The following is a 17,519-nucleotide window of genomic DNA, read 5'->3' on the forward strand; positions in this document are numbered from 1 at the left end:
TCTTTTTCTTTTCTTTTTTTGAGTAGAAAATTTGGAAGCAGCTTATCTCTGGCTCAGGGTCTCAGGCTCAACTGAGAGAGGGTCCGTTTCTAAGCTCACTCGTGATTGTCAGCAAGCCTTAGAACACCTGTTTCCAAGTTACTCCCATGGCTGTCAGCAGGCCTCAGGACTCTGGCTGTTGGCCATAGACATCAATTTCTTGGTGACATTAGCTTCTCCATGGGGCTGCTCGCAGTATAGCAGCTTGTTTATTCCAAAGCAAGGTATCTGAGTGAGAGCCCCTAAAACAGAAGCCAGTCTTTTTATAACATAGTTTTGGGAGCGGTACCCTGTTACATCTGCTAAATTCTGTTCTTTAGAATTGAGTCGCTAAATCCAGCTCATACTCAGGTGGAAGAGATTACAGAAGGGTTTGCATACCTGGAGGAGATGAAATCATTGTGGGCCATCTTAGAGGTTGTCCACTGCACCATCCTTTTAAGTTGCAAACTTTTTATTGTTTTTTTGCAGAATCCTTTCTCAGAAGGAAATCTTATGGAGGAGACTCAAAATATAAAATAAATAAGAAATTTTTTCTTTCCAAAACAGATTCTAGGGAGGTAGATCTTACCTGCTATCATCCTTCCTCTTTAGCTTCCAGTCAGTTTGAGTATTAGTATCTTTACCATCAAATGTCAGTCAAGAACATGAATAAATACTGGTTTTCTCATGTTTTCATTTTAAAATTTGTCAATAGTTGTATAATTCTAGCTTATAAAAATCAGGTATTGAAACATGGAAAACAATTTGTATAAATGTTTCTGGCAACTTTTAAAGTTGAGCAACTTCTTTAGTAGAGTAAACCTAGTATAATGCCTTATTTTGTAGTATTAGCAGATATAATTTGTATATTGGTGTGATAAAGATAGTGATATACTTACTAATTGCTGCCTGGGGTGTTAACTATTTCTAAGTTATATGTATTTCTAAAAATTAATCACAAGTGTATAGTAGTACTTGGAATTCAAATTTAATATCAACATGTTCTTTAAGATTTTATTTATTTGGGGGAGAGAACACAAGCAGGAGGGAGAGGTAGAGGGAAAGGGAGAAGCAGAAGCAGACTCCCCACTGAGGAGGGATCTCGACTTGGGACTTGATTCTAGGACCCTGGGGTCATGACCTTGAGCTGTAGGTAGCTGCTTAACCAGAGGAGCCACCCAGGCACCCCTATTAACATGTTTTTATAGCTGTTATGCTGTAAATTGTGATTCCTAATCAGTAACATAACTTATTTTCTTTATCTTGTAGTATAAAGAATATAGTTTCAAAATAAGAGTACCAAAATTAATAACAAACAATAGATCTGTAAGTTTAGAGTTTCTTTATGTAGTCCTTATAGTCCTTAGACTATATCCCCTGTAAAGCTGTGTAAAATCATTTGAAAATCATTTCTGAGTGGTTATGTCAACAGTTTGATATATAGTTAGGTTCTGAGCATTGTTTCTAAATCTTTATTCACATTAACTTAACTCCTATTACTGCCCCGCGAACTAGATTCTGTTGTTATTCTTATTTTACTGGTGAATACAGTTTTTGCCATCTTGATTTTAAGTTAATTTATGTTAACAAGAAAATAGTACTGGTTTTGTTTTTTTCTCTATGGATTGCTGTAGTGGGAAGTAGTGGATAAAATGAGGGAAAGGAATATTTTAATTAGGAAATGAGATGGTATTTATAATTTGGGGACTTTAAGGGTAGTATATCATGGGACTATAAGGATAATACGTTGTAATGGACTCAATTCAAATATAAACACACATCCCCCATATTTGTTTACATATGAACAATCAATGATGTCACTTAAATATGTGTGATTATGTGTATAATATTGCATTTTATTGTGCTGTTATAGGATTCTAAGTCCAGGATTTACCCTGAGCAACCTGCTACAACCATAATACCTTACATTAGAATTTTAAATCTTAAATGAAAATTTAGATAGTGAAGTTCCTGGAATCATGAAAATCAGTTGTGATTTAAATTGCTTTTAGTCAAAATATAATGTCTGAACCAGTGGATAGTATTGGAAGTGAAAGTTAACTACCACAGTTTTTTCTGAGCAGTTTTTTCACAGGTTCAGGTTCATTTTATGGAATAGATTTTTGTTACTAAAAAGCTTGATTTTGGTACTTAATTACTAAGGAGTAGCTTTTTGTAGATGAGTGTTGAATTTTTAGAACTTACACAAATTAAAAAAAAATTTTTTTTTTAATATTTAATTTATCTGACAGAGAGAGAGAGGGTATGCACACACACAAGCAGGGGGAGCAGCAGAGGGATAGGAAGAAGCAGGCTCTCTGCTAAGCAGGACCCTGGAATCGTGACCTGAGCTGAAGGCAGATGTTTAACCAACTGAGCCAACCAGGCGCTCCCACAAGATAGTTTTGAATAGAGCATTCTAATTTCTGGACTTTCTTTTCTAAGCTTTTCTGATAAAAATCCATTTTAGTTGAGCTTATGGCATGATTACAAACAGCTTTGTGTGCTGGTCTCTAGGTGACCCTTTTGGTTACTTTAAAACATTTTCAAGAGATTTTAATTTTCTTAAATTACTTTATGCTGTTGGTTCTATTTTAAATCAGAGTCTAAATGGAAACTGCATTTACTATAAATAAAAATCAGAAATTATTCAGTTCCTAGTGACATTTTTTATTCTAGCTTAATACCAAAAGGATAGAATATTTGAGTTATTGCACCCGTATCTATTTTATCAATCCAAACATGTAGGACCTTTGTGCCAGGTACTTGCTCATTCTTCAGGTAATAGAAGTAATCAGGAATCTAGAAAAGTTAAACTAAGAGATCCTTTTGGTATTAATCTCTGTATTATAGTTAGAAATGGAGGTCTGTATAGTGCCCCTGTTTGTGTGACTGGGTCATTTGAAAACAAAGGCAATAATTACTATTTTTTTTAAAACTCTGATTTAGTTTGAAAAGCATATACTTTTTCCAAGACAATTTATATCTTCAAATTAAGTAGGAACCTAGCAAAAATCTTGGACGTTTGCTGTCAACCTTTACTAGATAGAAATGTGGCAAGAGTGAAATGTAAGATTTTCATTAGAATTACATTTTTAATTTGTTTTTGTTGAGTGAAGAGTTTATTTTTTTAAAAGATTTTATTTACTTATTCATGAGAGACACAGAGAAAGGCAGAGACACAGGCAGAGGAAGAAGCAGGCTCCATGCAGGGATCCCGATGCAGGACTCGATCCCAGGACTCCGGGATCATGCTCTGAGCCGAAGGCAGACGCTCAACCGCTGAACCACCCAGTTGTCCCAAGTAATGAGTTTATACGCCATTTTCTCCTATTTACTTTTAAAACAAAGGAAGAGCTGGGGTGCCTGGGTGGCACAGTCTGTTAAGCGTCGGACTCTTGGTTTTGGCTGAGATCCTGAATTCAGGGTTGAGAGATCGAGCCCTGTGGTGGGTTCTGCACTCAGTGCAGAGTCTGCCTAAGACTTTCTCTCTCTCCTCCTCTGACCATCCATGCTGTGCACTCTCTCAAGTAAATAAATCTTTAGAACAAAGGGAAAGCTATATATTATCTTTGATTTTTTCCATGGAATTAAGAACCATAAAAACCTTGTTTCTTAAAAGTGGTAGTTGATTATTTACCAGCATAATGGTAAGAGAGAGGAGTATTACTGAAACATACCTATATCTTTAATAGAAACTAGAGTTTGAAGTCATCATTGCTGTAGTACATTAAAAGTGAACATGTACCTGATTAATATGTGTGGAGCTAAGGGTAATAGGATATTTCTTTTGAGGAGACCTTTTTTTCCTTTTGTTAGAAGTCAGGGTTTTTTGTTTTGTTTTGTTTTGTTTTGTTTTTAATGACAGGACCATTTTTTAGACAATTATTTAAAAAGCATAACAGTTAATTAAAACTGTGACTGTACTACTTTGTACAAGTATTTAAATTAAAATCATTATTCCTTATTAGTGGCCTGGCATACTTTTATATGTGTGTGTGCTTGGTTTCTTATAGGTGACAAATGGCTATTTTAAAGATTAATTGGGGCACCTGGGTGGCTCAGTCAGTAAAAAGTCTGCCTTGAGCTCAGTTCATGATCCCAGGGCCCTGGGATGGAGCCCCACATCTGGCTTCCTGGTCAGCAGGGAGTCTCCTTGTCCCTTTCTCTCTCCCTCTTGCCCCTCTCCCTGTTTGTGCTCTCTTTGTCTCTCTCAACTAAAATCTTTTTTTAAAAAAGAGTTATTGAGTGATAAAAGGGAATTGTATTGATGCTTTTTATCTGAATTCTTATAAATTGTTAGTTTACTGTGATTTCTACACCAGATTTGGTGAATATTAATGACACTGGCTAGTTAAGAAATGGCATATTTTGATCAACTAATTATCCTTGTATAATATTAAAAACTGATGGTGTTGTTTCAGCAAAATGAAATAGTCTGATAGCTGATATTATTGTATATTAAAATATACTTGCCATTATATTGGGAATTTATAAATGAAGCCATTCAAATCATTATTTTCTTTTCCTTCTCTTTTTGATAGTGCCAGAAGTTTCTGCTGACATTTTAGTTAGCAAATTGGTGTTTACTTTGGGGCATGCATATACAGTTATCTGGTGAATTTACACCCCTTTCCCCTGTAGTTCTACATGTATTAATAATCTCAAATAAAATTAATCTTCTTATTCTGATAGAGAAGAAAAGGCTGGATCACTTACCAGTAACTGGAGTTCTCCTATTGGGTAATCTCCACAGATCCACATTCTTTGAAGTTATTGTGAATGCCTCGAGGACCAAGGAACCGTTGAAATTTCCAATTTCAGGAAGGTAAGCAAGTGCACTGAAGCATGTCTCTAGCATCTCCCAAATCCCCTCCCCCCAACTTTCTTACATATACGTCTGTACTGCATGCCCCCTCAGTTCCAGTGGATGCCCATCAGGAAGATTCTCATGCTGGACAGAAGGGCAAGAGAGGTGGATCTGTGAGGGAAAAGACCCAATAGGATAACTCAAGTTACTGGTGAGTAATCTAGTTTTCACAAACTTGAGATTTTTTTTCTCACATTTCTTCTCTCTAGAAAGAATTTGTTTAATTACAAAGAAGAAAGTTGAGATAACTTCAGTTTGTAAATTTGATGTAAATTGTGGAATTTATTGTATGGGTGATAAATACCTAGTTCTTAATGGGTATATGAATAAGTGACATTCATTTTAAAGAGTATAACATAATAGCTATTTATAAAATAATTATGTCTGTTACCTTTTGGTAAATAGTATAGTACTTCTAAAGTAATTTAAGGAAGCTGTGTGTTGGATTATTTTGAAAATTCCTTTATTTGTAATGTTGTTTTTATATGAAGTAAATACTTAACACTGTAAAACTTATGCTTATGCTAAATTTTGCCAAATTCTTTTGGTGTAGTATCAAACAGCAAAATAATAATATAAATTAGTTGACTAGGACTTCTTACTGATACAGTTTTCAGTGTACCTTTTAACTTCATTGTAGGTATATTTAGAAAATAATTGAGGGTGTATAACAGTTTTATTTACCACTTCCTTGTTCATAATATATGGACTTATTAAGGTGATATAGGTGGCACAGTTGGTCCATTGTGAGTGTCTGCTTCCACAAGTACCAGTTTATTAAACTGACATACTAGAATTGGACAGAATTATTTGCTTCTTGTTTCTCTCTCATTTATTCTGTATTGTTATCAGCTTATCCCTGTAAAAGGGCACTTTTAACACGTAAAGAGCCTGTAGTGGTGCTCCATTCAAACTGTTCTACAGAATTTTCATCCATTTGCTGGGTACTTAAGGCCTCTCCTACTCCAATCCTATCCTATTTATCCAGCCTTAATTTCTTCTCTTTTGGTCTTACTTCTGTACTTGTTATATTTATGCTTTGGTGCTTATGCTTTGCCATTTTTTTTAAAGTGGCTTTTTTTCTTTTATTATTATTATTTTTTTAAATTCTACTTTTCTGTAAGGTTGAGATCAAGTCCTATCCCTTACATAATTCCTTTTATGCTAGCATCTCTCTGTGACCTCTGTTTACTCAATGGAAAAATGAGATTGCTCTGCGGATTGAATTAACTTCTGGAATTTACTTAGAACAATGCCCTGGTAAACACTCTTATTAACTATTACTTGATTGTAGATGGAACATTTCTGTGATTACGGATCTAATTTTCATCTGTGTGACACAGTTTAGCCTTTTAGCCTTTAAATATTAGCTGTAAGTGGTATCACTATTTCTTTTTTTTTTTTTTTTAATTTTTATTTATGATAGTCACACACAGAGAGAGAGAGAGAGGCAGAGACATAGGTAGAGGGAGAAGCAGGCCCCATGCACCGGGAGCCCGACGTGGGATTTGATCCCAGGTCTCCAGGATCGTGCCCTGGGCCAAAGGCAGGCGCCAAACTGCTGCGCCACCCAGGGATCCCGGTGGTATCACTATTTCTTTGTTTTGAAACTCTTTTTTTTTTTTTTAATTTTTTTTTTAAATTTATTTATGATAGAGAGAGAGAGGCAGAGACACAGGCAGAGGGAGAAGCAGGCTCCATGCACCGGGAGCCCGACGTGGGATTCGATCCTGGGACTCCAGGATCGCACCCTGGGCCAAAGGCAGGCGCCAAACCGCTGCGCCACCCAGGGATCCCTGTTTTGAAACTCTTAAGTTAATTTGTATGATCATGGAGAACAAGAATAGGATTTATTGTTTTTAGTATTTTTTAGTTCTAACATCAGTCACTGAGTTTAAATTATATCCATTAAAAATAGTTTTTCATGTAGTTGATAGAAAAATTAGTTGTTCATGAAATAGTATAAATATATTTACTTAAGAACAACAGTTTTTTCCCTTTAAAACTGAGATAGTGAAATTATAATTGTATAGTGCAATGTAAATTTCTTCTTGGGACATTAAAATAGAAGGTATAGTTTTGAGAAAGTTAACTAGTTGGCTTCACTTTAAGACTGTGTAGTGTTAGAAAACAAACTGGAAATTCAGTGTACTTGATTTTTGAGGTTTAAATATCTTAGAAGAAAAAAATATATCTTAGAAGACTATTGCTTTATTTTTAGAAATGTTTGGATTTAAGAATACCTGTCTGAGGAAATAGTAAATGAAATCTAATTTTATAATTACTGAAGGAAGAAAATAACAGAATAAGTGTTACTTTTAAATAGTCACCAGAGAAACCAGTTCAGGTCCAATTAGACAAGCCAAAATAAAGAACATTTAGATGACTTATTTTGAATTTACTTCTGCACATCCATGTAAGACTGTTCAGTTTCATTGTTTCTTTTCTGTGATAGTGATATGGTATATTAAGGATATCCTTATTCTTTATTCTTTCAGAGATAAATGCTGAAAAAATTTTAAGTGAAATATGATGGGTTCAGGAAAAAAGTGTGGGTATTTGGGTGTGATGTATATATGTGTATGTAAAGAGAAAATAAATGTGGCAAACGTTAACAATTGTGAATCTAGGTGAAGGGTATACAGGGTATACATTACACTTTCAACTTTTCTGTGGTTTTGATATTTTTCAAAGAAAAAGTTGAGAAAGTATTTGAAAAAGAACCGTATTGTGTTTCAATTTCTCTAATTCTAAAATGGGAATAATAGAACTTGTTCTTTCTATGCCTTGTTACAAGTAGGCACAGCAGGGGTACATTTGGTAGAATAGCAGTCAAGAGAACTTTTAAGAAGTGGGTTTTTTTTTAATACATTAAAGAAGAGTTTTATAGTGGAGAATATTCAAAGAACATTTCACGTAAAAGTGTATTAGCTTAAAATATATCCCTTTTTCTTATTCAGAGTTTATTGCATTAGAATTGAACAAGAACAGTCAAGAAGCAGTAAATATGTAGAGATATATGAAGTAACTAATTGAAATTGAAAAACATAGCTAGTTATAAAATAACAATGGGCAAAAAAGATTAGACATAGCTGAAGAGAGAAGTTGTTAATTTCAAGATAAAACTTTTAACTCTTCCAGAACACTGCACAGGAAGAAAAAGGGATGAAAAGTATAAAAGAAAAACTAAGCTAGCAGTAGATTGAAAGCTCCAGTATAGATCTGATTGGGAGTTCCAGAACGGAGAATACAGAGAATGGTGGAGAAGCATTATTGAAGAAAAAAATGACTAAACATTTTCAAGAATTTTTTTTTAAATGGAAATTGTAGAATAATTAGAACTGAATCATAACAAAAACATTGTATCAGAATTTAAAGGATACAGGAAAAGTGGTGCCTAGGGGTGAATGTATAATCTTAAATGCATGTATTAGGTTGAAAGAAAGTAAATGAGCCAGATACTCAACTCAAAAACTACAAAAGGAGAACGTAAAAGCTGAGAAAGAAGGGAACAAATAAAAAAAATAGAATTTGGTGAAATAGAAAATAATCAACAATAAAAACAACAGTAATGTTTATTTAAATCAGAGCTGGCTCTTTTTAGTTAAGTTCTGGACATACTTATCAAAAAAAACATGATGCAAATAATAAAATTTTAAATGAGATATAACTACAAACACAATTATAATTTTATTTATTTTTTAAATATTTTATTTGTTTATTTGAGAGAGAGAGAGAGAGAGAGAGAGAGACAGCATGAGCATGAGCAGTGGAGAGGAGGCAGAGGGAAAGGGAAAAGCAGACACACCACTGCCGACTGAGCCAGGGAGTTGGATGCTGCTAGATCCAGGACCCTGAGATCATACCCTTTGATCATGACCTGAGAGGAGGCAGATGCATAATCAACTGAGCCACCCAGTTGCCCCCAAACACAATTATAATTTTAAAAATCACAAGAAATCATTATGAATTGATATGTATATATTACACATATATAATATATATATATATAAGTTTTCTAGGAAAAACCATTCCAGAATTGTAAAGAGAAAGAAAATCTAAAGAAATTTAAATATTAAGGAAATTGAAGTAGTAAATTTCTACTAAGTTTCTACTAAAAAACAGGTTTTTAAAAATAACCTTAGGGGCACCTGGGTAGCTCAGTCAGTTAACCATTCAACTCTCTTGATCTCAGCTCAAGCCTTGGTCTTAGGGTCATGAGTGTAGGCCCTACTTGGGCTCTACACAGGGAGCCTGTTTAAAAATAATAATAATAATAAAAATAATAAAGTTACTATTTTATTTTTATTTTATTATGTTACAATTCACAAATCCTATCATGTATCCATTTAAAATGTACAGTACAGTTGTTTTAGTATTTGGAGAGCTGTGCAGGCATTACTGTGACGTTTTAGAATACTATCACACCCCAAAAGGAAACTGCTGTACCTGTTAGCAGTAGATCTCAGTTCTTTTCAAACTCTCCAGCCATAGACAGCCACTGATTTATTCTGTTTCTGTCACTTTGCCTATTTTAGACATTTCATGTAAATGGAATCATTCAGCATGTGGACTTTTGCAACTCACTTTTTTCACTTATAATATTTTTAAGGTTCAACCATATTCTAGCATATATCAGTGCACTTTATCCCTTCTATGGCCAAATAATATTTCATTTATCCATATAATATATTTTGGTTATCCTTTCATCAGGTGATGGATATTCGGATTGTTCTGCATTTTTGCCTATTAAAAATAGCTGCTGGGATGCCTGGGTGGCTCAGCGGTTGAATGTCTGCCTTTGGCTCAGGGCCTGATCCGAGGGTCCCAGGATCGACTTCCTCATTGGGCTCTTGGCAGGGAGCCTACTTCTCCCTCTGCCTGTGTCTCTGCCTCTCTTTCTGTGTCTGTCATGAATAAATAAATAAAATCTTTTAAAAAAGGAATAGCTGCTATCAGCATTTATGTACCAATTTTTTATATGGGCATATATTTTCATTTCTCTTGAATATATATCTAGGAGTGAAATTGCTAGGTCATATGATAACTATGTTCAACCTTTTGAGGAACTGCCATACTGTTTTCCAAAGTGGCTGTGCCATTTTACTTTCCCACCAGCAGTATAAAAGGTTTCTGATTTTCTATACCCTCACCAATACTTTCATTATTTGCTTTTTTATTTTACCCATCCTCACTGTGTGAAGTGGTATCAGAGGAATAGTTTTAATTGTGATATTTATAATCCTATTTCAGATATACTTTTGGGGAACAGATAATTCTATTTTTATACAAAATGATTCAGATAATGAAAAAAAGAGGGAAAGTTACCTTGCTACTTATCAGACAAGTGTAGTCTGGCTACCTAAACTGGAAAGAATATAGAAGAGAAAATATATTCTATCTTATGTATAAACAGAGACATAAAAATTTTACTTAGTATGAGAATATAAGGATAACTCAATATTTGAAAATTATATCAATGTAACTTATAATTTAAGGGAATAATCTTGAAAGATTTAGTAAAAGTTTATGATAAAACTCAATGCCTATTAATGTTTTGAAAAAATACCCTTCAATCCATGACAAGTGAACTTTTTTCTTTCAGTAAAGGCTATCTTCCAAATTGTCTTTCAAACAACAAGATTATGCTTAATGGTGAAACTTTAGAAATATTCCAATTAAAGTCAAGAATCAGACAAATATGTCTTTATTAATAAGAAAAAAGGAAAAACTAAAATCTTGAAAGGATTGGAAAAGAGGAAAAATGAGATGAACATATCCCTACAAAAGTTTTTTAAAAATCAAGACTGTATTAATAGAATTCAGTGTCATTGAATATATGGTCCAATAGATTCAAACTGACAATAGCCAATTAGAAAATAAAAAATTTCTCCTGTACTACAAAGTACCCAAAGTATTATCAAAGGACATAAAATTAGACATAAAAGGCAGTATCTACTATATTTATGGTAAGTATAAATATTGCTAAGAAATTACTTCTCTGATTTATTATATCTAGTTTTAGATAAAAATCCCAATAGGATTTTTTTTGTAGAAAATGACCTTCGAAAAAAAAAAAAAAAAGAAAAAAGAAAATGACCTTCGTGTGCAAAAGTAAAGCCACAAGAATAACCAAGACAGTCCTGAAAGAACAAGAACAGTGAGGAGGGGCTTGTGCCATTGTTTAGCAAGACTAATTTTAAACTTACAGTACTTAGAATGGAGTACTACATCGCATTAAAAAAGAATAAACTGCTAAACACAACATGGCATTAATCTCCCAGGCTTAATGTTGAGCAAAAGAAATGAGAAGATTTACATATATGATTTCATCTATGGGAAGTTCAAAGACAACTAGAATTAATCTCTGGTGTTAGAGATCAGAATAGTAGTTATTTTGGAATCATGATCTGATTGGGAGGGAGCATTCTGGAGCATGAGAAATGATAGTATCTTGATCTGTATACATTATTTAAATAAATCAGACTGTACACTTCATGTAAATTGCATCTCAATAAAAAAGTAAAATATAAATTTATAGTGTTTAAAGTAGTATAGTTTTAATGCAGGAAAAGACAGATTAATATAACAGAATAGAGAGTTCAGAAATGGATCCATATATATTTGAGAAGTTGCCAAGACCTGGAAATGACATTTTCTACAGCAGAGAAAGTAAGAAACTGTTGAATTGGTTTTCTGTATGGGGATCTCTACTTCATACTATATACAGAAAGCAGTTCCATTTAAACTTTACACTAAGCATGAACAACTGTTTAATAAAGAGGAAATTATAGAAGAATTATGTGTTTTTAGGATGTTTGAGGCATTCTTTAACAAGTCAAGAATGGACCGTCTAAGATAAAGACATCAAGGATAAAAGACTGGACTACCTCAGAAAAACCTAGGTTTAATAAAATAAATCATAAACCAAACTAAAATGTGAGTGGCACAACTGGGAGACAGGTGTAATGTCTGTAATATCCAGTGGATTCATGTCCAGAATACATAAAGAGGAAAATAATAAGACAGATGATACAAATGCAAATAAAATGAACAATGGATATTAAGGCAATTCACAACAGAGGAAAGGAAATTGGAATGGCTAATGAACTGAAAAGATGCTTAGTCTCATTTGCAGGGAAATGCAATTAAAAACTTATGAGCCATCAATTTTCGCCCATTAGCTCAGGATCGGGTAAGTGTTATACAGTTGAAAAGGTACATATCCTAGTATCTTGAAATTACTACTCAAAGTATTATTAAGTCTAGAGAAATTTGCACATTTGCCCAGGGATATTTGTACAGGGATATTCGTTTGGAAAAAAAAAAATCTAAATGTCTGTCCATAGGAATCATGGATAAATAAGATAAAAAAATTGTTATATAACAGAGAATTACCAAGTCTATGTTTAGATTATTATTATTGGTGACTTTTTTTTATACTTCAAGGGAAAAAAATACATTGTCTATGCTTAGGAATTGTTTTAAGCATTTATAAACATTATTTTAGTCCTCATAAGAATTCAGAAATAGGTACAGTTATTATCTCCATTTTATATATGGGAATACTGAAGCACTGAGGCAAAAAACTTACTCCCTTTCAAAGGTGGTAAATGGCAGAGTGGAGATTGAAAGCTAGGATTTGAATCTCAGTTGCCTGGCTTCAGAGTCCCTTATGCCGTGCTGCCTTTTGATGCGTTTAATAGGGGGAGAGCTCAGAAATAGAAAGTCCAAGCAGAATGGTGTGTACAGTGTGAACTCATTTACACCAAATTCATGCTGGTGGTTACCTTTGGATGGGGTTGGTGAAGGAGGGACATTTAGTGATAGTGATGAAAGGAAGCTTTATGGAACTACATGTTTTTCCTTAAAGAACATGTATATTACTTTACAGCCTTTTAAACGCCTATAATTAATGTATATATAAACTTATTTTTACAATAAGAAAAACTGGAAGGATTGATCTAATTGTTTTAATCTACATTTATTCTTGATATTGGCTTATAGTAGAAAAAGAAAGCAGTGGCCCTAGCACAGTGATTATGATTTAGTTTTTTTTTTTTTAAAGATTTTATTTATTTATTCATGAGAGACACAGGGAGAGAGAGAGGTAGAGACACAGGCAGAGGGAAAAGCAGGCTCCATGCAGGGAGTGGACGTGGGATTCGATCCCAGGACTCCAGCATCACACCCTAGGCTGAAGGTGGTGCTAAACCGCTGAGCCACCCGGGCTGCCCTATGATTTAGTTTAGTTCTAAGATAGCAAATCTGGATTTAGGTGCTAGGAACAGGGAGATGGTGAATATGTTTCATCTTCTCTTTTTAAGGAGTTTAAAGTTTTATAGGGAAAGAGATAAATAATTGTAATTCGATATGTTTTATATATAGATCTGTGTTCTTCTTTGTTTCTTCATCTTCTCCACCTCCTTCCCCGCCCTTTCCTCCAAATATAAGTAGGAGAAAGGGGGAAACATCCTCATTTGGGACATGGGAAACAGGCAGTGAAATATCAGTGGCAGTCCTACTTCCTGTTCTTTTACAAAACTACCAGAGAGTAAACTAATGGTCAGAGATTGTAGCTTGTTCACCATTATATCTCTAAAACTTAGTATAATCCTTGCACTTAACTGAAAGACTGGTGAGTAACTGGTGAACTTTAGTCTCAAATTAACTAACACTTCAACCCAAATTTATCCTGAGTCACCTGGAATGTCTTTCATTGGTTCTATTTCTTCCATTGGTTACCAAAGTCTATGGTGGTTTGACTAAGAATAAGCTTTAAATTGTTGTGTGCCAAAGAACTTTGACTTGAGAAATACTTTAATCTGTAGGAGATTTTGGATCTCGAAAATCCAATTATATTTTCATTACGCTGAGTCCAATACATTTTTTTAAAACTAGTAGTCTTCTAATATTGGGATGGTACAATTATTTCTCTGTGTTCTGTCTTTGAGTCAGTGCTGTCTTGTATAAGTGTTTATGTTCTGTTTCTTATTTGTGAAATTCTTAGTTTCCTAAAACCACATTCTCATCAAGTTTCCAGATGGACTGTGGACTGTTTGCAGATGGTATTAGTGTTTATGGTATGAGAATCCCAGGGTCTTTTAAAAATCTGTCATGATACCTCATAAAAAATAGTTACAGTTGTTTCCTTTCACCCTAATGAGAGAAGTATTTTTCCTTTTAGCAAACTAGAGCCAGTGTTAGGTGAGAATCTTTCCCAAAAGGCAACTGTGAATACCTTCAAAATTGCTGAAAATGGGTAAATTTGAATAAATCATAGTGAAAGATATTTATTTTACTTTGTGAATTTAACACTTGCGTTATAATTGAGAAAATTCTAAAACAAGACATGTTGTTATGCTGGATGGATTTAGTTAAACTATTGGTCAAATCCTGTTCCATGTATACATAGTGCTACTTTCTTACTATATAACCCTTTTGCCAGAGATAACATGAAGAGAGCCTGGTTACCATTTGGTGGAAAAATCCTGCTGGCTCAAGCCTCTGCCCAGAAATTTGATTCAATCTCTTTTCTGGACAGTCTGGTAAGCTGTCATTGTTCTTCACGTTAAAATCATCTTATTCAGGATGTACCCAAGAGGAATTTAATACTAAAGGAGGAAACCATATTAAATTCAATGAAAATGTTAAAATGGTTATATTAACTTAAGGCTTCACATTAAACATGACTGATTTTTAATAGAATTTGTCCAATAGAAATTAAATGCAAGCCACAAAAGAGAGCCATATGTGTAATTTAAAAATTTCTCATGGCCAAATTAAAAGAGTGAAAAAAACAGGTGAAATTACCTTTAAAACTGTAATTTAACTCAATATATCTAAAAAATTATCCTTTCAGATCATTAGTGAGATAGTTTGTGGTCTTTTTTATACGGAGTCTTTGAACTCTGGTCTATATATTATGTTGATAGCACATCACAGTTTGGGCTAGCGCATTTCAAGTGCTTAGTACACACATTTGGCTTCTGTATTACGTAGCACAGACTTAGAGCATCTGAAAAAACATTTGGTTTTATATAATTCTCCTTTTGTTATTTCTTATTAAAAGTGCTTTGAGTTTCTTTTTTTCTTTTATTACTTCACTGTTTGTGGGTACTCTCACCTTTACTGTTGATCATTGGTAACCTGAAACCTACTATCCTTTCCTACATTTGACAGAACATTTAGGTCTTTCTGTAGTGTTTTCTGATACCTAGGTCTGCCTTATTTCATTCATTCATTCATTCATTCATTCATGAGAGAGTGAGGGGGAGGGCAGAGACCCAGGCAGAGGAGGAAGCAGGCTCCATGCAGGGAGCCCGATGCAGGACTCGATCCTGCATCCCCAGGATCACACCCTGGGCTGAAGGTGGCACTACACTGCTGAGCCACCCAGGATGCCCTGCCTAATTTATACACACACACACACACACACACACACACACACACACACACATTCTTTAAAGATAGATAGATAGATTTATTTATTTATTTATTTATTTGAGAGAAAGGGGAAAGAGGAAGAGAGGGAGCAAGAACCTGCAGAAGGTGGGGCAGAGGGGGATGGAGAAGAAGGGGGAAAGAATCTCAAACAGACTCGGTGCTGAGCACGTAGCCTGATGTGGGGCTTGATCCCACAACTCTGAGATCATGACCTGACTGGAAACCAAGACTTGGACACTTAATCAGTTCAGCCATCCAGGTGCCCCATCCTTCCTAAAAGCTTTTATTCAGAATTTTAGCCCTGCTTTTTATCAGAATATCAGACTCAGACCTTCTACATGGGCTACTCTAGATAGGATTATACACTATTGTCATTGTCATCACCCCCACCCCAGTAGGTAACAGACCTCTCCTTTCTTGGTTTAAAATCCTTGCTCTGAACCAGAAGTATTTCTTATATGTTGATTTTTTTATGTATATATGTAAGGGGAAGTCCAATGTCTTACTTTATGAGGATTGTGTGTTCATTCTCTAAGATGCTAATTGCTGAAGGGTTTCCAAATCAACAAAAAAAACCCAAGCCAACAAAAAGATTTCCAAATCAATTTTTCTCTACTTCTTCCCTAGTAGATACTATGAGAATGAACATTGCAAAATAAAGGAAGGCATATCTAAGGTACAACACATATGACTTGACATTTTGATGTCCTGTTAGTTTTCACCTTTTCTAGTTGAGGGACTCCATGAAGATTATTCTCAGTAAGTAAATTTATGACCTCTAATATTAGTTGTCTCTGCGCCCCAGTACTAGCAGAAGAATCTTTTCTATTTTATTTCAAACAGTGCTCTTGTTATGAGATTTCTTGAACTCTGAGTATAAAAATACCCAGATTCTGGGGCTTCTTGGGCTGTTTAACTTTCATACGTGTTTTCAGTTTCCAGTCTTTCTTAGCCTACCTGTGTTACTCTGTCTCCCTTCTAGCAGAATCTTGATCACATTCTGTTTCTTTCCCAGCCCTACTATCCAGATATACCCATTATTGTTGGTAGACAGTAATGCCCAGCACAGTGAACACAGCATTTATTAAGGTAGAGTTTTAACAACAGAGTGGTAGGGTATGCTGTGGAATTAGCATTGGAGAGCCTCGTCTGGTGTTGAACTGAAGCAAAAAATATTGTCACTCTCCCATCTACTATGACCATTCATCCTATTTAATGTCATTACCTCTACCCAGGTGAAAGCTGATAGTTGCTAATTGTGGTCACTGGTTGTGTTTGCCAGATTTCTGAGTTAGAGGTTGCTACAACCAATGAACAGTAGGCAGCATGTGGTAGCAGCTGACTGAACAAAACTAAAAATTGGCAGAAGAGTCTTAAAGGATTAGAGCAAAGGAGTGCTGGATTTATTTTCTTCTATTTTCTTTTCTATAATTGGATAGTTTATTCCATCTACTACCATGGCTCTGATGTTCAGAAGATGCCAGTTTAACTTCATCTCTAAGTACTTACCGTGACGAGTGAAGTGCCAGGTACTTTCTTAGCAGTGACCAAGACGGACATTGTAGCTTCTCATGCAGTGGTTACTTATCATTCCTCTCTAAATGTCCAGGAGCACTCCACTGCCTTCAGGTCAAAGGCAGAGGCCTCAGCATAGTTTTTGAGTTTCTGCAGGAGATACTGGAAACTGATGACCAGCAGTAGCAGTTTGACTTTTAGTTTTATTTGATCCCCTCAGTATTGATCTACATCATGTTTCAAAGAAATGGAATTGCCACTATTAAGAATTCAGGGGATTTTCTTGAAATTTTACATTTCCAGCTTTTTTATTTTTATTTTTAAAGGAAGGTCTAGCAACCCTGAGCCGCATTGTTCATTGCAACAGTTGACCCATTTAGAGGGGACTTTTGCTCTCCACAGTTCTCATTACCCCCTCTTCTTTCTTGGGTGTTTGTTATACCTGGCCCTCCTCACTTATTTTTATTAATTATCTAGTCTCTGTAAATAATTGAGTTTTATCTCCTGTTTTAGGTAATCTGGTATCTCACTACTCTAAACTTTATATCTTTGCTTTAATATGAACTTTTTAGTATGGCCAAGAGACATCCTAAGGTAAAGTCTATACTCCTTAACATGGCTTACGAATCTTTTTCATGGCTTGGTTCTTATTTCTTTCTTTAGCCCT

General features: G+C 34.7%; 1 protein-coding gene across 3 annotated transcripts in view; it reads left to right on the forward strand.

The window, feature by feature from the left end:
- YAF2 (YY1 associated factor 2) overlaps positions 1-17,519 on the forward strand; it is a 70,382-nt gene that overhangs the window by 19,473 nt on the left and 33,390 nt on the right. The window contains exon 3 of one of the 3 annotated variants that reach the window (XM_072765558.1): positions 4,778-4,849. The exons of 1 other annotated variant lie outside the window; for it this stretch is intronic. In XM_072765558.1, the coding sequence (XP_072621659.1) occupies positions 4,778-4,849 (72 nt within the window). Of the gene's footprint in view, positions 1-4,716; positions 4,850-17,519 lie in introns of all 3 variants that reach the window. One more of the 3 variants, XM_072765556.1, reaches the window with a different exon arrangement.

This window comes from Vulpes vulpes, chromosome 8 (assembly GCF_048418805.1).
Source record: "Vulpes vulpes isolate BD-2025 chromosome 8, VulVul3, whole genome shotgun sequence".
Lineage (NCBI taxonomy): Eukaryota > Metazoa > Chordata > Mammalia > Carnivora > Canidae > Vulpes > Vulpes vulpes.